This window comes from Phragmites australis, chromosome 9 (assembly GCF_958298935.1).
Source record: "Phragmites australis chromosome 9, lpPhrAust1.1, whole genome shotgun sequence".
Lineage (NCBI taxonomy): Eukaryota > Viridiplantae > Streptophyta > Magnoliopsida > Poales > Poaceae > Phragmites > Phragmites australis.
The window spans coordinates 9,323,991-9,349,325 of record NC_084929.1 but is presented as its reverse complement, the minus strand read 5'-3'; the positions used below and the strand labels follow the sequence as shown (position 1 = coordinate 9,349,325).

The following is a 25,335-nucleotide window of genomic DNA, read 5'->3' as shown; positions in this document are numbered from 1 at the left end:
AGAAAGGAAAGAAGATATTCTGTTTGGATAGCTAAAGAGGGCTCATCTAGACCTTCTTCATGACCAAAATGAGCTTGAGTGGTCGGGGAATCAATAGGGGAGAACAGATGAAGTTGTTGCTGGCATGGGAGAGTTTGTGAGGATGAGAGTTCTGAAATGGTCTGTTAAGCTCGTCCTAGAAGAAAATAGGGAAGGGGAGGGCATCACTACCGGCTCATACTACCAGCCGTTTAGGATGCCCTTCTATCGCTACTAGTCGATGGATTAAGCCGGCAGTGATGAGGGAGTAGGGCATCACTACCGGCTCAATCCATTGGCTGACGGTGATAACCTTTATCACTACCGGTTCATAAACCCCGATGGCTGATTCTTCCCACATGAATTACGAATCAGTAGTAATTCCACATCACTATTGGCCCATTAGGAATCGGCAATGATAGGCCAGCATATAAGGCCAATTCTATAGTAGTGATTAGTCCAATGAACCCTTCAACACCTCAATTTCACTAGAGTGGCATTTGAACACTCTAGTGAGGCATGCAAAAGGCCTCGAACAATCACAACCTGGCACCTTCACAAGCTTCTTGAAGGGCTCACTGATTTTACCACCACCAAGCAATCTAGGATGGAAGAACCTCCAACAGTAATGTAGAAGTCAATGACTCTTGCTTAAAGAATCATTAGTGCTACATAAAGCTCAAACTCTTGATGTAAAGCACTAGAATGCTCTCACTCTTATAAAAAAAGCACAACTAAGCAATGAGAGGGAGAGAGGGAGAGAGAGACTCAAAGTTATTAAGTATGCAATCCAATGACCAAGATAGTCACCTTATACATTGTTGGGGACTATATATAGGCTATGCCTCGAAAAATAGCCTTTGCACAAAGATTCACGAGCCCCTGTTTTCCTAGTGATGAGACCATAGTACAACTGGTAGTCAAACCACCGCCAAGCCCAATGAATACTAAGTGTATTAAATGCACATCATTGTGAACATTGCACATCATGGCGGTCACATCGTGTGTGCATTAAATGCACCTTTTTTAATATTGCAGATGATTGTGGTCAGACCGTTAGACCCCATGGTTAGACTACGAGCCATTCTAGAGACCATCCTTACTCTAGACTCATTGGCGGCCAGATCCCTAGAACTTTTAGCTAAAGAAAACATAATGGTCAAGCCCTAGGAGTCAGACCATCCAAGAGTTCGTAGATGTCAATGTAAAGAGTATAGGGGTCCCCAACCGAGATGGCCCGTGACGACCGGTTTTGTCATTATCCTCTTTCGTTCTCTAGCCTAGGCCCACCGCATGACCAGTCGGTGCCAGCACGATAACAGCTCTGGCCTTCACAGGATTTCCCGTGACCAGCAAGGGCTGGTAGCGGGGCAAGTACTCGTCTAAGCCAGTCAAACCTCATTTAATGTTGCTACTCGTGTCATTTTCCATCCACAGGCAGTTCACCCCAGCTGAGGCGGCATGGATGGGATCACAGTCACAACAGGGGGTGTAGCAGGCGCGAGTGGGAAACTAGCGATGGGACCATGCAGGCCGGATGACCCGGGCACGACAAGCAAAGACGTGTCCGATGGATGGGATGGGTATTGCAGCACTCCAGGCAGATATAACACATACGTATCCTGTAATGATAGCCTATATAGATCATCTAGGTAGCCATGGGTCTATTTGATGGGCCCACATGTAAGACTCCTTTCCTCCTGGGCTATACGGGGAAGGGAGTCTGCCTTGGCAAAGGAGGGCCCTGGAAAAAGACGCAAAGGAGAAACCATACTCAATGAGAAGAATACACATGATGTAGGGCTATTACCCCAAGGGGGCCTGAACCTAGATAAACTCTGGTGTTCATAGATTAGCACAGGCACATCCCCTAGAACACAGATCATGCACTCATCGTTCCATACACCCTAGAATCACTATCAGGGATTAACCCTCGATATTTAGCGCGCCAGGTAGGGGGCGCATTTTCGAGTTCTAGTAAGTGCTGTTAATTTATTTTGGGCTACCCATGTTGGAATCCCTGATGACCGACGAGTCCCTTTCTGAGGATCTGAATCACTACGAGGTGTTCTTCACGGGATACGACCCAGACAAATCTGATATGTTCCAGATGACATTGGATCAGGATCCGAAGGCTTTGGGATTCGACGAAGAGCAGCAGAGGCATCCTAGCGCCAATAGGGGCTCACGGATTGCAAGCTCCAGGGGAACCGACCTCATCATGATTTGACCCACTATCATCACCTCGTTCAAATTCGAGTCAAATTGGAGATAGCAGAGCCGCCTGGCTATAAATAGAGACCCCTAGACCCTCCTCAAAGCATCCCGTAGTTTTTTCCCATCAAGCCAAAGCAAAATTGCTGCCTAAAGCCCATCTCTGATGAGCTCTGAGAGCTTTAGCCACCCATCGCCCGCCTCACTACAGCATCGCCAACGCCGACATGTGCCCTAGGTGAGTAGGCCGTGTCACCATGATGATTTTCCACAACTTGCCAGAGTATTTGGACCAAAGGAACGGCACATTGATGAGGTTACGGCCGTGCACCGCCACAGCAAGGTCGTCGACGCCCTCTGTTTTGCTGAAGTCAAGCATGAGTGTGTGTGAGCCGTCTGATCTAGATGAACGATTGAGATTAGATCACATGTACCCCTTCATTTTTAACCCAGTCAGCATGGTGACATGGCAGCCACGTGAGCGCATGTATCCACCGTGTCATGCCATGTCAGCGTAGGTGCTCAGTCAGCATGCCCAATCAGCCCTTCTTTTTCTTTTATTTGTTTTAATTGTTGTGTTGACATCATAATGATTATATATTACGCAATAAATAAATTTCCAGTGTAAAAATAATTTTGAAAATAATAATAATTACGAAATTAATTTTTAATAATGTTTATAGGTTTATTTAATTCTATTTAATAGTTTTTGTTTAGTTTTATAATTCAAATAAATGCTAGATTCCAAAAATCCTAGAAAATCCTAGAAATTCATAGATGACTTTGAAAAATTTCTAGAAAATCCCTAGCAACATAACTTCATCTGTAGATAATCTTTTTAGCTCTGTGTTAATCTTTAGAAGATCATAACTTGTTAACCTAGCTTTATTGGGACTTGTTCTTTTGCTAGATTGTCCGAAAAAGCGTGATCTTGTGTGTGATGATGTTTGTTGATTGTTATTTGGTTCTTTTTGGATATTTGTGTTTATGCGTTGCCTTTTCACATTTGTTGCAAGTAGACGCTAATGTTCTAGAGTTGGTAGAAGGATTATAGGATCAAGACTTCGAAGGCAAGTTGTGTTCTTGAACATATTTATTCCAATTTTTAAAATATTTTGTCTTAAAAACATGCATGCAAGTAATTTGTTGGGAATCCCAAGAGTTAGTATTTACCCTAGTTTTTCCTTTTCATCCTTGTCATCATAGTTATGGTTTGGGTTATGGAAGGCTAGATGATGCTTAGCCTTGCTTTAGGATGGTGATGATGATAATTGCTCCATAAATATGATAATGGTCCTATGTAACAATGATAAAAGATGATGGTATAATTTTTGTAGCAACATGGCATAGGGATTTGAGTATGTGGTATGAGGAGACCGGTATGGAAAGTACAAATGGGAATGTGGTAGTCTTGTTCAAATCTAAGGACTGGTTAATGGGGTGACCTTTCTAGCAGTGCAACCACAAGCCTAGTATGGGATGGGCCTAGCCAAATAATTTACTTTACTCTCCGCATACCAGTTAGATGAATGAGGAATGGATGAAATTTCCTTGGAACCATTAGTGCAAGAGGGGGCTTCTGTTGTTGAGGCATTTTCACACGATGGTGAAACCTTAGTGGGTATGCATGTGGTGAGAGGGGCATTATAAAGCCTTTGTAGTGAATTCCTAGCGCACACCTTGGAAGTGTGTAAGAATTTTTCGTCGGCCAACAAATGCTCGGCAAATGGGAAAACGTCTTTTGGGTAATGTGTGTAATCTCTGCAGAGTGTAAAATTGGTTAATCAGTCGTGCTCACGATTAACAGTGGATAGAAAACCTACCACGATTAGAACATGATGATTTGGTTAGTTTGGTCAACTATGTTGGTGGGAATCATAGTTGAGGTGTGATCAACCTTGGTGGTTAGAACCTTGGTTGAGGTGTTGGAAAGTTGATTAAGTCAATATAGTTAGAATCTTGAGGTGGTTTAATATTTACATTTATTCACTTAATCGCTATTGCTTTCAAATGCTCTCAAACGAAAGTACAGATTTATGCAAAAGAGACATTTGCTATATTCTTTTTAAAGCATTCATATATATACTATTTCCTTCACAACTTACTGAGTATGATAAGTGCTCACTCTTGCTATCACCAAACACTTTGTTGCAGAGGTATCGAGGAGTTCACTGAGGATGGATCATTATAAGATGCTTTCTACGTCGATCATGTCTGTTGAAGAGTCGTAACGGATTAGAGTAATCATATTTCATTTAGAATACACTATAGTTTATTTGGTTCTTAGACCCTTGAAGGTCACTTGTATAAGATGGTTTATTCGATTAAGGTATGGATATTGTAATGATTATCATCAATGAAGTCAATATGTGTTGGGAGTGATTCCTAGGCTCAACACATAGATGAGATTGGTATATTTCTTAAACCGGTCTCGATAGTGCTAGACGACAATAGATAAAGGGGAGTGGAGGATGAAGAATGGAGGCGGTGGGCGAGCTGGCGGTGCACGATTGCGAAACAAGGCTAGAATAGTGCTAAGGTAGCCCAACAGAGAAAGAGCGGGAGAGAGGGGAAAGTGAGGGTTGAGCTAGGCCGATAGGCCTTCTGGCTGATGGAGAAAAGGGAGAGAAGAAAAGGAGATGGGCTTGATTAGGGTTAGATCGGCCCGATGAGGTTTTTATTTGCCTTGGATTTGTATTTTCTTTGTATAAAAATAAGTTTTTATTCCATGTTAAGAGATTTGGGTTATTACATTGTATGAGCTAGTTTTGGATTGAATGAGACTTGTGGTTGTCTGAGCTAGTTTTGGGCTAAATGACTTGTGGTTGAATGAGCCAGTTTTGGTCAGTTTTTTATTTGATGTGTATGTAGCCTTGAAATCTGATGTGCTATGTTTATATGAAATCTAATCCATTTAGTATGTTTGATCTGTTATGTACGAATGTGTAAATTGAGTAATTATTCAGTGCTGCATAAATGAAGTATAGATGGTTCTAGGATAGAACTGTCATATACTCTATACATCATGTATATTAATTAGTAACACTATTAAACAACACACATATTTAGAAACAAACATTTCAAACCAAAAATACTTTTTATATATATCCCAAAAAGAAATAAACCTTTTTTCATATGTATATGCATATATACTTCTTAAGTTTTTATTTGCTCTGGGTTTGTATTTTATTTGTATAAAAATAAGTTTTTATTTCATGTTAAGAGATTTGGGCTATTACATTGTATGAGCTAGTTTTGGACTGAATGACTTGTGGTTGTATGAGCCAATTTTTGGCTAAAGGACTTGTGGTTGAATGAGCAAGCTTTGGTCAGTTTTTTATTTGATGTGTATGTAGACTTGAAATCTGATGTGCTATGTTTATATGAAATCTGATCCATTGGTTATGTTTGATCTGTTTTCTATGACGGTGTAAATTGAGTAATTATTTAGTACTACATACATAAAGTACATATGGTTCTATTCATAGAACCGTCTGAACTAATACAATAGCATAGATTGCTCCAACTGTACTAATAAAATATCACCATATGTACTAATCTAATAGTACATACAACTCTAGTTTAGAGCTATTTGTATAGACGATTTAAAAACCTTCTGTACAAATCTGATTTATATATACCATTTAGTATACATAGTTTTAAGAAGCATCTCGCACAGTGTTTCAGAATCATCTGTATAAAGGCTTCTATAGTAGTGCACGTAGTTTTAGTGTCAGATAAGTTATCCTGTTTGGTACTGACCTTAGGGTGTCTACACAATGGGGTGGCTCTTGCTTTCGAGGCAGGACTTCTTTTCTTCTCAAGAGATCCTGAAACAGTGAAAATGATATATATGGATTTGTTGTAGACTTATAGTTCTATATATATATCATATGTGGATGCACAGGTTAATTACTGTCTGTTACAGAGTGTGACCATTTTTAATATATTTGCAGAATAGAGTGTTGCATTATTGTCCACACAGAGAAAATCACTATAATGAAAAGGTCCTGGAAAGGAGATTTGAACTGATCAAACAGCTTTGACATGTTGATGCAGTGTGGATGCACGATCGACGAAGGCAGAAGGGACAGCTGAAAGTTGTGCGATTGTTTGGTGTGCATGTCTTTCATAAGGATTTTGATGCTCCCGCGCGCATGCATTCATAATATTTGAGGTCACCAACACTTTGAGTTAGGTCTACTGATAAGTAATGCAAGCAATTCATTTTACACTAGAATTAATTGGAAGACCAGAACTGAGTCTTGTTGCAACTTGAAAATTATAATTTCAAGTGGATATATATTATCATATATTCACCTAGTGAGGGAAGTGATAATGCAGGCAGAACATATTGTATGGAACTAGCAACTAGCAAGTGACCTTCATTTCCACCAATCGCAAGCAAATTAATTACATGCCCAGTCCTGTCTGAAATATTAAACAGAACTTAGATCAATAACATAATGTGACAAGATAAATTCCTAACAAAGAGAAAGAGCCCTGATGCAAATCCAGTGATTGTTTTTAATACGTGCCACTTTCACAGGTCAAATCTGCAAAAGGGAACTGTATCTTGGAGCTCTAAAGGGAACTATATATGTATTGGGGCTCGCGTCAAGCTATCGCTTCGGGTCGAGCACTACAAGAAAAGAAAACTTTCTTGATACAATCATCCAATCTTGACCTTCTTTTTGACTCCTAGTGTACTCTCCACTTGGCACACCCATCCTGTTTATCTGACTGACATGCACATTAATTTTGCATAATGCATGTCAATAATTTGTTTGTCTCCTTTCACTGGTTAATGTGTAGTGCTGAAGTGGCAATATATATGCTCTTTATCAGTACAGCATGTACCAAACTAGTGCATGATTGTATTTGCCGCCCAAACCCTACATCCATGTCTTTCAAAGTATTATGGTCGATGTGTTTTTGAATAAAAGCACGGAGAAAGTTGTTTTGCAATGCACGATTGGTTACTGTTTTACATTGTGACGACCAACTTTACAAATCGTGGAAGGACCATTAGTTAGTAGATGTGCAACTGGTGTATGACTAGTATATACTAAGATGCATGATCACACATGCATGCACTGATGACAAATAAAAGAATCACATCTTAGGTATCTATCAGTGCCAATCCATGTGATATAAAGTTACCAATCGACACTGATACTCAGTCCCAATTCAAGATTTTTCTGGCCAAAAGAAGCTTAAAAAATCGCAACTAGAGACACCTGACAGGTTGCTCACCCGACCGCGCCGAACATTTGCAAGGTCACGCGATATTCGCTTGCATGTGGCAACTAGTACTCGAACTCATAACCTTACAGTACGTGCGTGCGTGACCCCTCTAACCATCTTAGCTATCGTTCGTTCGTGAGTATAGTAGCAAAATAAATCTTGTTCACATCTTTTGACTGAACATTTGAATGGTTATTTGGACATCTAAATGATCTCAAATGAAAAAATTATCAACTATAAAGTTGTACATATCATAGAGTTTTACGATGTTCATATAAAGTTTATCTCCATCCGACCACTGCTGTAACTTTGTTATAATTATTTGGAGATTTAAATGACCTTAAATTAAAAGGTTTTAGACTACAAAGTTATAGATCTCATCGAGAGCTATAATTTTCAAATAATATTTTTCTCCATCCCACTTCGTGTGAAAAAGTTATGAATTTTTTAAAATAAGTTATGATAGTAGTAATTATCAGTGACAGTTCGTGACTATAACTGACACTGATACTTACTATCAGTGATGGTTTATGGGTAGAACTGACACTGATACTGATTATCAGTATCGTTTTATGGCTCAAATTGACACTGATATATCAGTGCGGTTCATGACTAGAACCGGCATTGATACAGTCATTATCAGCGTCAGTTCGTGGCTAGAACTGGTATTAATGTATTAGTGTCAGTTCTAACCAATAACCGACACTGATAGTAACTATCAATCTGGTTCTTAGCTCCTTAGTCGTTGTTCGCGCGCGAGAGTTTAAGAATCGGTACTGATATATTTTCAATAACGATTATTATTGAACCAGCATTGATATGACGCTATATATATATATGATGTTCTGTAGTAGTGAATATAAATAATATTAAGAGAAGTTGAACTAGCTAATTTAATTTTTAAATTGTAGTCGGACTCAATTAATGAAGCGCGGAAAGAAATAGGGACTTCTTTTGCATATTTTCTTTGCCGACAAGTAATTCTGACCAATTAACATTCTCATTTGTATTTCTAATGGCACGATGTCATGTCGGCTAGCTAGCCGTCTACCGACAGCGCACATTCTCATTTTGGAGAGATATGTTCAACAATATTTTAATTATTTGTTACTAAATATGTCAAATTGTTGATTTAGACCGTTGGAATCGTTCATTTAGAATATTAAAAAGAAAAAAATGAATATGGATCTCATTTTGGGGCAAACGGTTTTAAAAATTAAAACAAGATTTGAAAGAAAAATACATTTAAAATTTGTAGTCTACCAAATCCCGTCCTTCCACCTACCCTAGAAAATGGCATATATGCGACATATAGGAATTAGCACAACTTTGCATGGAAGCGGCATGGGAAAAAAAAAATAGTGCTGGATGAGCCCAAGCAGGCCAGTTTTTAGCTATTAGTCCACTGGGTCTAACTGAGTTCAGCATTGTTAGGCCTAGAAGGAACAGGATGCCAAGCACAGCCCATTTCGGAAACGCTCGTGATTTGGCACTAGTATTGCGTGCTTCAAACTTCTTGGCAATGAGAAACCTTCAACTCAAGAGAAACTTTTTTTCTCCGCCATTACTTAATCGTTGACTTGCTACTTGCTAATAATACAAAACAATTATACTACCTATAGAACAGGTCAAAAGTAAAGTTCTATCAGTAAGATTCAGTAGTAATTATTATTAAAGACGTATCAGTACCGTTTCTTAAACTCTTGTGCACGAACAACTACTAAGAAGTTAAAACTGGTTCTTTGCTTGAACTAGCACTGATATATCAGTATCGATTCTACCCATAAACCACCACTGATAGTTAGTATTAGTATCGATTTTAGTCATGAACTACTACTGATGATTTCTACTATCACAGCTTATTTTAAAAAATTTATAACTTTTTCATATAAAGTTATGTGGGAAAGACATTATATGAAATTATAGCTCTAGTTGAGATATATAATTTTGTAATTGAAAACTTTTTAATTTCAGGTTATTAAAATTTCTAAATAATCATAACAAAGTTTCAAACGGCCACCTTAGTCGATTGACAACTTACTTTAAAAAAAACATCATTTCCAAAAGAAGTCGGATGGTTAAAAACTTTATACGAACATTATTGGTTTTGATAACATCTACAACTTTGTAGTTGATTACTTTTTTATTTGAAGCCATATAGATGCACAAATAAATATCTAAATCTGGTACAGAGTGAGCTACATACTTATCATAAACTTTTAGCTTAGATCTAGTGTAAAACTAGTAGGAATTATTAAAAAAATCACACACAAGACTACAAAATTGAAAATTGTAAATTCAAATATTTTTATTGCGAGTTTGGTAACTCGGATTGATGAAATGTCTGTATAGCACCGACTTTCAGATATAGCACTATGTTTTCAAAAATTATCAGACAAATTAGAGAAGGTCAATTTTCGTCTAAAAACTTTTAAGTATTTTTTTCAGATATGCCTCGTCATTAGCTTCAAATAGAGGTCAAACGTCGAAATCGGACACTGTATATAAAAGTTATAGCTGTTTTACTGAACACTGCACGGATTAGACACGAATTCTTTCGTACGGAGTTAGACGGAGACAAATTTATATGAACATTATAGTACTCAACGAGATGTACAATTTTATAGTTGATAAATTTTTATTTAAGATCATTTAGATATTCAAATAATCGATTAGAATGTGTTAAAAGAATTGATTTTGGTATTATACTTACGAACGAAGGAGAGCTGAGATGGTTAGAGTGGTCGTGCTCGCATCTGCTATGAGATCGTGAGTTCGAGTCCTGGTTACCGCATACGAGCAAAAATCACATGACTTGCGAAAGGTTGGGCTCAGTCGGCTGAGCAGTGATTGATCGGATGCCTCTGGTTGCTTTGTTTTTTTCGACCTCAAAACTGTTGAATCATGGACCGACTATCAGGTCGGTTGGAGCCACTAACCGACACTAATAGTCCACCTATCAGTACCAATTAGAGCTATCAACCGACACCGATAGGGTTTTCAGTGCCGATTCTAAACCTGACACTAATAATCACTGACTATCAGTGTCGAGTAATCAGTGGTGGTTTAAAACATATCACTAATGATAGTTTTGAATCGTCACTGATAAAATGTTCTGCTGTAGTGTACCAAAATGATTCTAGCCCTTCAACCTTCGTACGAGTAATAATGCTACACCTACAAAATGTCCTCTTAAAATTCTACTTGCGTAGCGTGCTGACGTAAAGATAATAACAACCTTGCATGCCGATTTGAAGTTATCGGTTGCAATGTTTCACGTATGGACACATTCGGAGGGACCGCATTTGTAGATAGGACTTCTGTCTCCGTGTCTCTTCTCTTACGTCAATTTCTCTTGTTTGCACTTGTCATGTGATTGATCTTTTGTATGCGATTGCAGTATCAGTTGATTTAGTTTTAGGAACTCGCCAACCTGAACTTTGAACGAAGTGATATAATTGTAACTTCTGTTAGATATATGCATAATCTGTAGCATACTTTGTATTTTTCCTCTACTAGAGGGTGTTTTCTGCATATCTCACCTAACACATCTAGTCTTTTTAGGGCATGAATAGATTGAAGTTGACGATCTATAAACGACTACTGAAATATTTATAGGTAAAATAGAGATATATGTTGGTTTTGGAAGAATATTAAAAAAGAGGCACAAAATCTTTTTACAGGTTCGGATCTCTGGAGGAAAACGCCCTTACATGCTATCTTATCTTAATTATCTTAAGAATAGATATTAAAAAAAAAAAGAGGATGTGAATCTAGTCCTAAGAATTTAAGCAGATTTCTCTATGTTATTGGTTCTAAAGCCCCAATCGAATGAAGATTTTTATGCCGTTTATGTTCGATGGGTGTGTATGGATTCGACGTGACAAGGCTTGACCTAGGATTTTGCAATTTCTTAACTCCTGAAGGCACAAGTATCTTTGATGTTGAAGGGCATCTTGTGCTTCTAGAAAGGCTTATAGGCTTGTCTTGGCTATACCTCGCTTCCCTCCTTGTATGGTCGGTGCAAGATGAGTATAACCTACTCGGACTACTCCAAGTGTATCTTCCTCCTAATTGTAGATGATCCGGATATCTAGGAGAAACCTACCAAATATGAGGGTAGTTTATTTGTCAGGTACACTTACCCAATGTTTATCCGCATGCCTTATATACTCCATAATGGTTAAGAACCATACAAGAACGAGTAAAATACATGTGCATCATGGATATCTCTTGTAGATACTCTGTATTTATAGAATATATAATAGATAATTTTATATCCTCGTCAGCTAGCGCCTAATTCTACTCAAAAGAGGGTCGATGTTATATGTTAAGAATTTGATATTTGTCGGAACTCAGCTAGTCGAGAAATTCTCAATGTTGGACCATGCTCTCCTAGTCCAGAACTAATTCAACTGCACAAGCCGGGTCCACATAAAGGAGAGCTTTGACCTAATAAAGTTCTAAGAAACTTGAGTCCAGAAATTACATCTATCGCGGAAGCCAAAATGATAATCGTCTTCCTTTTTCTTACCCTCAATGTCCTATTAAATGCATGTGACTTCTAAGGGAAGTTGACATGATTAGACATATACCACACCGTCTCAAAGGCCAGGTGTCATTAATTTAGTGTGCTTTGACACCTATCGTACCTTATTGGAAGTCAAAAGGAAGGAACCAGATGCGTAGGCTATTTTATTAGTTTTCTTTTTCTTCTCCTTCCTTGTGTCTTAGTTGTCTCGAGTCTCCCATGTTAGGACTCAATGACCTTTTGCGGTGCAAAATAGCACCTTTTGGATTTAACACTTTTGAAAGTTAATTGAGAAAGTATTTATCAAAACATCTTTGCAACTACGCTTTTGTTGAGTTTTCCTTTACTATGAGATTCATCTACATGGGAAATCATCGTCGTCCAGTTCTTGTCCTTTCTAAACAAGAGTAACATTCAATAAAATAGGACTTTGACCTAGTCAAAAACTCTTCTGAACAGAAAAACTTATACTGGGAAACCCACGTGACTAGGAAAGACTCCGGTCGCAATAGCACTTGAGTGATGTACATCTGTCGTGCCTCCCCCCTCGAGCAATGTTGCATTTAATGCGCACCACCAATCAGGAATACCAAGGATGTCACACTGTCAGAAAAGAAAGAGAGAGAGAAATGTTGCGACTCAATCGTTGGCATAAAAAAAAGTTATCGTTACCATAGATGTGACAATTGTAGCATCAAGGAAGAACTTGTTGCCATCCCACTCACCCTTATAATCGGATACGATATCCATCTATTAGACCCCACGACTCCACATTTTCCAAATTCTCTATCGTTCGGAAATCTCCTCCCTTCTTTAACCTCCGATCTCCAAAGCACCTAGCCATGGCTTCCGCTATTGATGGTTGGTAGCAGGGGCGGATGGACCATTATGGCATGGTATGGCGCCCGCCATACCTTGATTTTAGCCCAGCCCTTAAGCCTACTGACTCATATGAATATTACCTTTAGTATTTCAGCAGCCCAGTAAGACAGCAAGGCCGCAAGGAAAGCCCACAAGACAGTTAGTCAAGTCTGTATCGATTTAGCACTTCGCAGGCTGCAGCAAGTATCAATTGTTTATTTCCTTCCGTGACGATACGGCTGCGTTTGATCTTGCACCATTGCACGCAGCGTGCGGACGGCGGCTCCCTGCGCGGCTTGGCCTCGGCGGCACCTCTTCTTGCCCAGTTGTGGCCGCCGTGCTGGATGTGGAGCCGTGGAGGGCTCTTGCGTGAGGTGGCTGTGGAGAGCTCTTGCGCGTAGTGCGACTTGTCCTTGACGGCGCTCGGCGCGGCTCAGCCTCGAGGCCTCGACCTCATCCTCGCCGGCGATTCAGCAACATTGAGCTCCTCCCGTAGGCAGTAGGCAGCGCTCGGCCACCCGGGAGCCCTGAGGGCTGAGGCCACAGGCCAGTGCAACTGCGCAAGTCACAAGATGCTACCTCAAAACCAGAAAATTAAGGGCAAATCTAAAACTAGAGGTAGTTGAAATTTGAAAACAATTTATTTGTTGTCGAATCATTAAAATTAGTTGTGCCATTGTTTGATTATTTGCTTTTTGTTTATGATTTTACCATTTTGGTACGTAGATATAAAGAGCTATTTTAGCAGCTCGAACCTGGGTGCTCATACAAGCGGAAACAATGCGAATACTGTACAAGGAGAAGAGCCCCATGGCCAAGAGGATGTTAGAGTTGAAGTCATAATAGCCACACAAGAGGAAGAGGTCCAAGAAGAAGTTCGTGCTGAGATTGAAGATGTCCATGAAGAAGCAACACCGGCAGATGTTGAAGTTGGAGGTATCAAAGAGTTTAATCCGGATCACATTATTGTTGATCCAGGACTTCGTATTCCAATTGATAATTTTCATCCCAACATAAGAGATAAAGTTAGAATGGCTTTTGTGGCGAAGGGTCCGACTCAACCAAATGGTCCTAATTATCCTCGTGATCAATATGGGAGGAGCTTTCGTGAAGCATGGTATGAAAAATATCATTGGTTGGAATATAGTGTGGATAAGAATTCGGCTTATTGCTTCTATTGTTTTCTTTTTAAACAAGATCCCTTGGATGAAAAATTTGGTCATGATGTCTTTACGAAAAAAGGGTTTAACACTTGGAAGAATACATACAGAATATTTCCTCTTCATGTTGGTGGCCCTAGTAGTGTCCACAACCAAGCAAGGACCGCATATGAAGATTTTCAAAATCAAAGGACAAGTGTGAAACATAAGGCCATCTACAGCAGCTACCTCAAATTTTCATCCTCAAAAATACTATTACAGCATCCTCTATCACTATTACAGTATCTCTTATTTTTTCATCTCCAGCAGCTACCCCATTTCCTATCTTCTACTCTCCCCGGATCCACATGTCAGTCACTGGCTACAGGAATACGGCACCCTTTTTTCCTCCGCAAGTTTGCAGCTGGGAACTCTGCCTCCGTATCCCTGTTTACCTGAAACCGGCTCTACTGGAGAGCTCTCCACAGCGACTGGATCGGCAAAAGTACAAGCTGCAGGCGGCACAGTGCTTTACGGAAGCGGAAGGCGAAACTGCTGGAGAAGGCCTAAGGTTACAAGTTATACCAAAGAAGCAATAGCCAAGTACGAAACTCGTTTGGATACATCTTTGGGTATTGTAAGTTATCTTGCATTGCAAGGTGAGCCATTTCGTGGACACGATGAATCCTCTTCTTCCTTGAATAAGGGTAACTTTCTAGAGTTTCTTGATTGGTACAAAGAAAGAAATGAGGATGTGAGGCTTGCATTTGATGAGCTATGTCCTATAAATGCCCAAATGACTTCCCCAACAATTCAAAAGGAACTTGCAAAATGTTGTGCAGTGGAGATCACCAAAGCAATAAAGGAAGAGATGGGGGGTTGTCTATTCTCTGTTCTTGTTGATGAATCTCGTGATATATCGGTCAAAGAACAAATGGCCGTGGTTGTGAGGTAAGCTTTTGGTTATCTTATGTATTTATTCTTTTGGTTGAGAAATTTTGTTGTTCTAATCAACTAATTGTATCATTTGTCATATAGATTTGTTAGCAAAAAAGGAGAATTAATTGAAAGATTTTTGGGTATCAAGCATGTCACAGACACAACATCAGAAGCATTAAAGAGAGCATTGGTTGAGGTGCTTGGTGAACATGGACTACTCATTGCAAAAATACGAGGGCAAGGGTATGATGGAGCTTCTAATATGAGGGGAGAATTCAATGGCCTTCAAAAGATGATACGTGATGAGAACCCATATGCTTTCTATATACATTGTTTTGCTCACAAATTGCAGTTGGTAGTTGTTGCCGTCTCAAGATGTTGTTCATCTATTGAGGATTTCTTCGACTATGTGGCCTTGATTGTGAATACCACTAGTTCATCTTGTAGAAGGAAGGATTTATTGCTTGATAAGCATCACAGAAATCTTTTGGCTAAGTTGGAGAGTGGTGAGATGTCAACAGGAAGAGGGAAACATCAAGAAACATCCTTGGCTAGACCTAGAGATACAAGATGGGGCTCTTATTACAAGACTTTACTTCGTATTGAATCAATGTGGGATTCAGTGATAGAAGTACTTGGTATCGTGCAAGAGGATGTGCGTAATCCATGTCGAGCAGGAGGTTTGGTGCATATAATGGAATCTTTTAGCTTCGTGCTCATCATGAAGATGATGCTGCAAATCCTTCGCATTACAAATGAGCTATCTCTTCTCTTGCAAAGGAAGGATCAGAATGTTGTTCAGGCAATGTCTTTGGTTATTGATGTGAAAACACGTTTAATCAACTTAAGGAACCATGGTTGGGAGCCACTATTTGAAGAATCCAAAGAATTCTGCAATGCAAATGATATTCCAATACCAAATATGGATGAAGCGGTACCAAGATGGGGACGATCAAGAAAAGGGGGGAGAAACAACATCACTCAAGACCATCATTATCGTGTTGACACCTTCTATGCTGCTATAGATGCTATTATCACCGAGTTGGATCATTTTTTAATGAGGTATCTACAGAATTGCTTGTTAACTTTTCTTGTCTTGACCCAAGAGACTCCTTCTCTAAGTTTAATGTGGATAAGCTAGCTCGGCTTACAGAGATCTATTATGCGGATTTCTCCTTTGATGAATGTAAGGGTATAAAAGATCAACTCAAAACATTCATTATTCACGTGCGAAGACTCAAGGAGTTTAGAATTTGTCATGATCTTGCAAGCCTAGCCAAAAAGATGGTTGAACTTGAAAGGCATATTGTATTCCCTTCGGTCTATCGCCTCATCGAGTTGGCATTGCTTCTACCGGTGGCGACGGCATCGGTTGAAAGGGCCTTCTCGGCAATGAAGATTATTAAGACCGAGTTGCGCAACAAAATGTCTGATGCTTGGTGTAATGATTTGATGGTGTGCTACATCGAGCGAGGGATATTTAAAGGACTTGATTTTGGTAAAATTAAGAAAGAGTTTCAAAAGAAAGGTAGGCGAATACCATTGCCTAGGTCTCCTAGGCGCAATTAAAGCTTCCATATCAGTATGTCTTTTGTCTTTTACTTGCCTATTATATGTTTCTATCTCAAATATGACACTACTAAATTTTTTGATGTCCAACTTTCATTTTATATATTTACATGTGGATTCTATTTGGTGATTATATTTAGTGTCATATAATTTTATTACTATATGGATAACTTTTATTTTGCACTATACATTATTGTCTATGCTACCGACTCCGCCATACCTAAAATCTAATCCTGCCTCCGCCACTGGTTGGTAGACATCAGAGATGATCGATTCCTACCTTAACAAACTAGTGGGGAGGTCCTCCTCCCTTCCCGGCTTTGATTCCCTGGTAGTCAATGGACAAGGAGAGTTTTCGTACCCCGAACATTGAAGAAATCATGATGTTTGAGGGATTCACATACTGTGGATCCCAATTTCCTGCCTCTGGCTTCTTGCTAGATGTTGTTGCCTTCTATGGTGTAAGTATCAATCATCTCAACCCCAATTCCATCACCATGCTAGGTACTTTTGTTTGTCTTTGTGAAGCATTCATTGGGATCAGGCCCGTGCTTCCTCTATTTCATTCATTCTACTACCTGATTTTTTTCTGGTGGTGCAACAGGGTCAGACTAATTAGCCCTTAGGGGCAAGGTATCCGGTGAGCACCTCACCACCTAGACCAAAACTTCATGGTAGGAATGGCACTCTCACTAGTTTTACTTCAAGTGTCCCACTCACAAACCTCTCAAGTACAAGGGTACTCAGGTGGAAAAGAAACTCTGATGGCAATCATGGGTCACAGTGACCCCAAATTCAAGTGCTCCTCAAGGCGATCAAAATCCTCAAGGGGCAAGAATTGACTGCATGAGATGTGGCTGTTGATTTCATTTAGTGCCACATCATCCCTTTGAAAGCCAGAGACCACATGACCTAAGAGTACTCAGCGTCATTTGATACAATTCAAGATAGCCTCGATGGTAACACATCATCCACACCTCAGCCCCGATGTAATAATTTTTAGATAAATCACTATTCATACTTATAGTTCTATTGGAAGAAGCCATTATGAGGAGGGTTAGGAACCTCTTGACCGACTACTCCTCTGTCAATCATGGTGACATTCTGAAAGCACTATGTGACTTTCTGGTGGAGGTCCAGGAGGTTATGATAAAGGTAAGGATCTTCCTCACACTATGAGTTAGTAGTTTCCAGTCTCTCAGTAGTAACTTTTATTCCATAGTCACTTTAGATTCTTTGGCAGCCTGAGTCATTGTCTCAAGTAGCTCCTTCTTGGACTAGTGGGTAGGAAGTTTGCAGCATCATGCACGTTTGTTCCTCCTCCAGCTCTGATGAACAACGCCCCATGAACTGGCTAGGGAAAGTCACCCAAGATGAAACCAGAGGGTACTTAGTGTCGAAAATGAAAGTATCGCCATATATTCTCCTCCTTGCCTCCTCAGGAGGATGCTTCACTCCAATCGGATCAGCCCCTAACAGTGATTCCTTCATTTCCCTAAGGATAGTCACCAGCGTGCGCTTTTGAGGAGGAGTGCCTATCTTCCCCGGGGAATCTATCGAATGCAGGGCCGTTGGAGTCTTTGTTAGGTTGGAAGGTATATTCTCTGGTGGCTCTCTCTGGTGAGGCCATAGGATCAACCAATATATCCGGTGAAACTCCGTCGTCCCCCATGACTATACCTCACTGGCCTACCCTTCTGAGGTAACCCACATACTTATGAGAACATAGTCTTTATTAATTCTTCCTTTTGCTAATGTATTTTGAATTCAATTTGTTCTTTAGCCCGATAAATCTTCCTCTAAGAGATGGAGATCCTAGGTCTTCATCAGCTCTACACCCGACTGTTGCACCCATGGAAGCAACTGATGACCCCCTGCCTAAGAAAAGACTCTTGGGCACAACATCGGGATCCCTTGCTATCCCTCCTATCGTGGAACTCACCCTACTCGAGGAAAATGTCTCAAGCATGGTGAAAGCACCACGGTCACTATCACTGACTTGTACATGATGGTGATTGACCAAGGGACCATCGCTGATGCCACGGCGGCTGGTTGGGATTTTGTCTCTAATCAGACTAGAGACCATGCTCCATGGATCCCGCTAGTAGGATTTGATCCCCAGTATCAAAGACCCCATTGGCTCTGACTTTTAAGAGTTAGAGTGCTATCTAGGTAAGCCATCTGTTGGTGCAGTCATTTTGGTACTATTTCTTCTTTTACCTTACTAGGTTTCTCGTTTACTTGGGCCTACGAAAAGCTCAAAGATGTCATTATCTTGATGTGAAAACTCTTTTAACCCTCCAAGTGCCTTCCTCTGAGTCAGAATGACTTCGGTTTGAGCTGACTGAAGAGAGAATTCTTTCCGAGGTGGAACACAAACGCCTCGAGGGAGAAGTGGGCTGCCTTCTTGAGGAGAAATCCCAACTTGGTATGGCCTACGATGAAGACAAACCCATCCTAAGGAGGAAATCACCAACAAGAAGGTGCTTCATTCCTCTGAGGTGTCTGTCTTGAAGAGGGAGATGTTGAGTAAGTGTATCATTCACTCCTTAAACTCGCTCCTTGTCTAATTGAGACCCCTAACCCAAGTGATTTTTTTTAGACCTTGCAACTAAAGTTGATAGGTTGAATGAGGCTAAAGAGTCAGCCCAGGAGGACGTGATGATCGTCCAGAGGTAGTCGATGGTGCTGGTTCCCATAATGAAGAAAGTCTTTACCTCCTTCAACAAGCCTTTGAAGAAATTCCACTTGTGAGATCTTTATCATAATTGGTAGCATGTTGATGTAAGGCATCATCCCAATTGATTTTAACGTCATCTTGCAACAAAAAAAATAGATTTTTTTCCTCTTTCTATTGTTTGCAATATTGTGGAAGTATTTGGTGTTGTTGTCACCCTTAAGAAGCCAGTTGGTATGGGGTATATTAACCAGTATAATTCTTCATGAAGCATAATTTTTTGTAATTGAGGTAGAAAAACAACAAGCATACTTTCAAGTGTGCCTTCTTCCTCTAGTAATTCTATTTGAGATATTTCTTCTCGAAGAATGCATTTTCCCTTCTTTATTTGATCACCCAAGTTACCCACCCCCCCCCCCCACACACACACACAATCTTTAAGATGGCTCCTCAATCTCTTAAGCTTGGCCAACATAATATCAAGGATGTCCTTACCAGAGTAATAAGCATCCCAATTTTTTTAATTTCACCAATAAAATTTTCATTGTCTAACCATGAAAGCTCAAATTTTAACTGAGGATGGACATATTTTTTGTTCATATTAGAGGAGATAAAGAGCATATTATGATCAGATAATTCTCTAGGATTTTTTGGACAGTAACCAAATGATACAAGGTTTTCCAGTCATTAATGACCAGAACCCTATCTAACTTTTCCAGAGTTGGGGGAATTCTATTATTGGACCAAGTGAACTGACCAAATGAAGGTCCTAAGTTCATAAGCATGAATGATAGCATTAAATAGATTGGAGAACTGGGATAAGCAAGTTGGCTTATTCTTCTCAAAGGTGTACCTCAAGATATTAAAATCACCACCCATTAAAAGGGGGGGGGGGGGATGAATATGAGAGCAAAAATTGGAAAGCTCAATCAAAAAATATGTTTTGTACTCTTCTTAATCAGCACCATATACATTCATAACCACCCAAAAAATTTCAATTGTTTATCAAACAAATTATTTGGAGTACAAAAACTCCATGTTTAACATGTTTAATGTCTAAAGTATCCTAATTGATCCCACCAAGGAGACCACTAGATTTCCCATAAGAAGGAATCTAATCCCAATGGAAACAAGAAGAATGATCTAAACTCCGAAGATCAGATACAGAAAACTTCATCTTAATGGTTTCTTGTAAACATAAAAATGTCAAACTTGTGAGTAGAAATAAGTTCTCTCAAACAAAAAACTCATTCTTCTCTTGTTAATCCCTCTACAATTCCAAAAATAACCTATCATTTGTATCTTTTGGTCTTTTTTCTCACCTCCCTCACACATCTCTATGAGACATAGAGAAGTTCTTTGGGAGACCATGGACTCACTGCTCCTCTTTGTGATCAAGGAATGCAAGTTTCACATTACTTTTTTTATTATTCCTTTTTTTGACCTAACTACCACAAAATCATCATGGTCAGAGCTTCCTGATCCTCAAGCCACCCAAGCAACTTAGGAGAATCATTGTTATGCAGAAAAGTTATAGATTCTTCATGAATTAATGGGTCGGAGTTTTAGCAGCTATAGCACATCTAACATCTTCTAGGTTCTTAATGAAATTAATAACTGCAAAATTAGATGAATCAATGAGAACACCCATATCAAAGGCCCTAGCAGCTATATCTATATCAGAAACAGCATGAAAAGAATTATCCTCTGAGTGAGGAGGAATAGTGGGAGAAATACCTTCAAGATTTCTCTTCTTAGCACATTTAGCTACAACCTTTGCTATAATATGACCCACCACATAAGCACACCTCTCACTAGTTCTGGTAGGAGAAGGTGCCATCTTCTTTGGACCAAGTCAGTCACCAATGCTCGAGGAACAACAACATGATGTTCATCCTTCTGCTCTTCACCTTGAGAGCCACTCTTCAAAGAAAATTGCATACCATCTGGAACCAAAGAATCAACCTTATCCAACTCAGGGAGAGGAGAGGATTGGTCTAACACCTTATCCTAAAGCTTAGAATAGGTATCTAGCAGACCAAGATCAACTTCCTGCATAGAACACCTAACAAGCCCAATATGTTGAGAATTATCTTTTCCAGAGTGAAACTGATCAGCAAGAGTAGAATTTGGGATCTCATCAGACAACAAGTCATCCTCATCATCACTACATGTAATGCCCTGAAGAGCATCAATCTTTTCTTTGTTCATATCCATAAGGACTATAGCAACCAAAGGACATTTAGGTAAAGGGGTTAAGCTTTGAGGATCTCTCAAATCTTCCAACCCACACACACCAACAGACTGAGAAAACTACTAGATTTTTGTGAAGAATTTTTTTATGGGAAAAATTTAGCATGAGTATTCAACAGAATTAAGGATGAAGCATTCTTTAAGTAAGTATTACAACCACTCTTAATCATAGTAGATGAAGAACCCCCCTTGTTGGGTTCTATATCCTAGCCCTTTTAGGTGTTATCTCACTAAAATCAAGAAAGGAAGAACCTTAGACTTATCTTCAATAACTGTCACAGGAAGATGGTAATTAATCTATGGATTAGTAGCAAGAAACTCCCTTTCAAACATAAAGTCTTAAAAAAAGTATCCATCCTGCATGGCCAGGCAACCTTTAGCAATAGCTGCAACCTTAGAAACATCCCTTCACCCAATCTTCACTCTCAAATATACCTATTTGTACATGCTTGATTTATCAATATGAAGAGTAAGACCAACACCAAGGAGCCAACATATGCCAGCACTGGTTCAGAACAGCTTTATGATGTATTTTTCTAACCCTAAACCAAGCACTTTGCAGAGTCCCTTTGGCCCCCACAATAGGATCCCAAGCAGAAATCTTGATATCAACATTAGCTCTCCTCATTCCCATGGTACTAAAATGTGTCCGTTCCTCAATTTTCTTGGCATCAAGGAGCCTCAAACTATACATCACCATGCATTAGACCACCTTTTTGGCATGACATCACCATGCATTCCCAAAAATATCCTGGAACTCCTGCTCAATCTATTGGGCATTAGCACAACCCCTAACAGCAGTGATCATAGCCAAGTTGGCACGTCCTTTAATAACATTTGCATTAGGGATATTCTCTATAAATAAAAATACATGATCCTCACTTTGTGCATCGCACAAAGGAGCAACAAATTCCCAAGGTTTTTTATCTCGACATAACCTAGATCCATGGTCCCCATGACCACAATGAACCTATCAGATAGAAAGAGAACACTCATTCACACCATGATCAAAATACCCATAACCATAGCAAGCACCAACATCAAAATCACTAACTTGACCATGACCCGAACAAAAGCAAAAGGATGGGTGTACCTCTGCGACTCACAATTTTTCATAGATCTAGATCCTAATCCAGTCACCTCCTTAGAAACAGGAGCCCTAGGAGGAACTTGGTGAGATGAACTACCCCCAACAACCTCTTATTAGGGAGGCTTATGTTTCTACCTCATCTCCTCCCTATGATCCAGATGCCCACGATTGGCTTCCACAGCAATCGTAACTGCCCATGGGTTTGGTGATGCTGGTCATGCGCTTGCAGATCCTGAGCACCAGAGGAATCCTAATTGGGTAGATCTTGACACGACCCACCATATTCCACTTCCTGCCAAGATTTGGTAAAACTCCCACACCAAAAACCACTTCAAATGACAGTTTGACCATCAACATGGCCATGACGACGAGATCTGAAGCCCTCCCTTCTGTGAGCATCCAGTTGTTGTAACCCGCCATGGCAAGAGGAGTACTAGAACACCTACGGATCGAATGAGAGAAAACAACTTGAGAGAACGATCTTATATCTCCCGTTACGGTCCCTCTTCAATTCGAGGTCCCAGATGTATAAGAAGGAGGATTGGAAGGCTAGTGATAATTAAGCAACCATTGCAAGGTAGGGTTGTGGCGAAGCAGCACAAAAAGATAGAATAGGGTTAGATTGAGGGGACTCAGCAGGCATCTGGGTAGATAGAGGAGCATGCAAACCACCATGATGGAAATCCAAAACTTCCCTTGTGTAAAAGCCCAATCCAACACTCGGAGCACACTGCCACCCCGGACCCGTCTGTAGACGGCCAACCATGGTGTCTAAACACGCGACCCGATATCGCATGGCACATGGCCTAGAAGACCCAGGAACACATGCACATTCGTCCAAGCCACCTCATAGGTAGGGTAATCGTGAGAATGGTGAGAGAAAAAATGAAGGAAGATAGGGTACCTTGTTACCGGTTGAGAATGAGATTGATGAGCAGAGAGTTCTCTCTCCATCACTGTGGATGGAACAAGTGTAGCTGACGGCACCGTAGGAGGATGACGATGCCAGATCTTCATCCCCAGCAATCAGAGTTAACGAAGGACAATTTTTCTGTTTTCTTAACCATCGTCCCTTAAATTATCATCTTTTTGCTTTCTTCTAGGAAGTGACATATTCCTTTTGCACCCTTATCAATTTAACCAACAAAACATATGGATCAACCGCCACTCGTGAACCATTCTGTCACATTTCTCAAACTGAGCACACACTAACTCATGCCTAGGATCGTGTACGTGATGGCATCCATTACTTACACATTCAAACTATATGATAAGATTTACAATATCATGTATGTTTTAGACATTAGACTTCGGACAAAGATGTTTCAAGATTCATCTTGGATTTCCCTTGTAACACCACTATGGAAGTATAATAGTCACTTAACTTGAAAGAGCAACAATGGCTTCCGACATGGACACTGAGTCTCGATTCAAGTCGATAGCTGTTGGAACAAGAGTTCGTCTTGTTCCAGTATGTACAGCGAGAGTTTCTTCTAAGGAGGAGACTCAAGCTTGGAGATGAAGTTTGAGTAGAAGGAACACCACGAATGTATTGATAGTAAAAATATGGACTGGGCTATGGGGAGTATCACAGGAAGACTTTTTTATTATGCTTCTTTGTGCTGTGTTGAGCGGGCTCCTTCCAACCTCTCTCTTTCAGGTGTACAGATATCTAGGACCTGGCCGAATTACTGGGCCTTATCCTGGATAACGACCTTTTACCTTACATAGAAGATAAATATCTATTGTGGTAACTATTTTGGTACCTACCCCCTGAGGGGTGAGCCAGTTGTCAATTGCGGCCCAGTGCCGCCCTGCCAGGGGTGTCAGGACAACTTGCATCATGTTGGAGTGTCAGGATAAGTACCACTTGCACCGACATTAATTGACCGTCACCTCGTGTTAGGTCAGCTGCACGGGGGTATCCTTTCTTCCCTTTATTACCTCTGGAGGCCGGCTGCGTCTTTAGGCTTTGGAAGGCCGCATGGGCACTGGAGGGGTGGCCCGAAGGGGTCCACAGCCTCCGAGGACAAGGCCTCCTGCTGAGTTCGAAGGTCGAAGGCTCTGGATGGACTTGCTATAGCTTCGAGTATTCGGAAGGCTACATACGTGCCGGAGAGGTGGCCCAAAGGGGTTCATAGCCTCTGGGGTTAAGGCCTTCTCCTAAGCCCGGAGGTCGAATGCTCTGGAAGGGCCTTTGATAGTGATCGTCAACCATTATCCTCAGGCTGGTCTATTTTTCCCAAACAATAGCGACATTCATTGAGGCTTCAATAGGCAACGTAGCAGTAGAGCTCTTGGCGTCAACGGTGCCGACACTACGTCACTATAGCAGAAAGGCACATCAATGTTGGTTAAAAAACCCCATCAATGCCGGTTTTTAAATCGACACTGATAGTTTATGACTATGAGTGCCGGTTCTGGAACCGGCACTCAAAATTCTTTTCACTACCGGTTTGTGGCTCAAATCGGCAGTGAAAAAGTTCTTGGAGCCAAAAAAATAAATGAGCTGGCTCAAGAACTCTCGAGCCGGCTCGGTTGCTGCTCCTGTCACTGGCAGTGTTCCTGCCGCCGCTGCCGCATACTCAAATCGAACACATCTCATCCATACAACATATCGCACAATCAAATTCAATACAACAACGCCAGAATCGACTTATCTCGTCCACACAACACATCTCACAATCAAATTCAATACAACAATGTAGAAAATCACAGAGTGTTAGAACTTGAAGGCCATCCTAGGCGGCCCGCTGTTGACGTTGAGCACCTCGATGGCGAACCTCCGCAGGAACAC

The 25,335-nt window shown here is 40.4% G+C and overlaps 1 protein-coding gene across 1 annotated transcript; it reads left to right on the top strand.

Moving 5' to 3' along the window:
* The first annotated feature begins 14,806 nt into the window (after positions 1–14,806).
* On the top strand, positions 14,807–17,137 carry LOC133927984 (uncharacterized). The gene is made up of 4 exons (XM_062374295.1): positions 14,807–14,961; positions 15,049–15,145; positions 15,302–15,883; positions 17,123–17,137. The coding sequence occupies exons 1-4, from the start codon at positions 14,807–14,809 to the stop codon at positions 17,135–17,137; spliced, it is 849 nt and encodes a 282-aa protein (XP_062230279.1).
* Positions 17,138–25,335: the final 8,198 nt, after the last annotated feature.

Coding starts and splice junctions, on each gene's coding strand:
- LOC133927984 (XM_062374295.1), top strand. CDS start 14,807: ATGACTTCCCCAACAATTCAAAAGGAACTTGCAAAATGTTGTGCAGTG. Junction 14,962..15,048: donor CAAATGGCCGTGGTTGTGAG/GTAAGCTTTTGG, acceptor TTTGTCATATAG/ATTTGTTAGCAAAAAAGGAG. Junction 15,146..15,301: donor TAAAGAGAGCATTGGTTGAG/GTGCTTGGTGAA, acceptor CACAAATTGCAG/TTGGTAGTTGTTGCCGTCTC.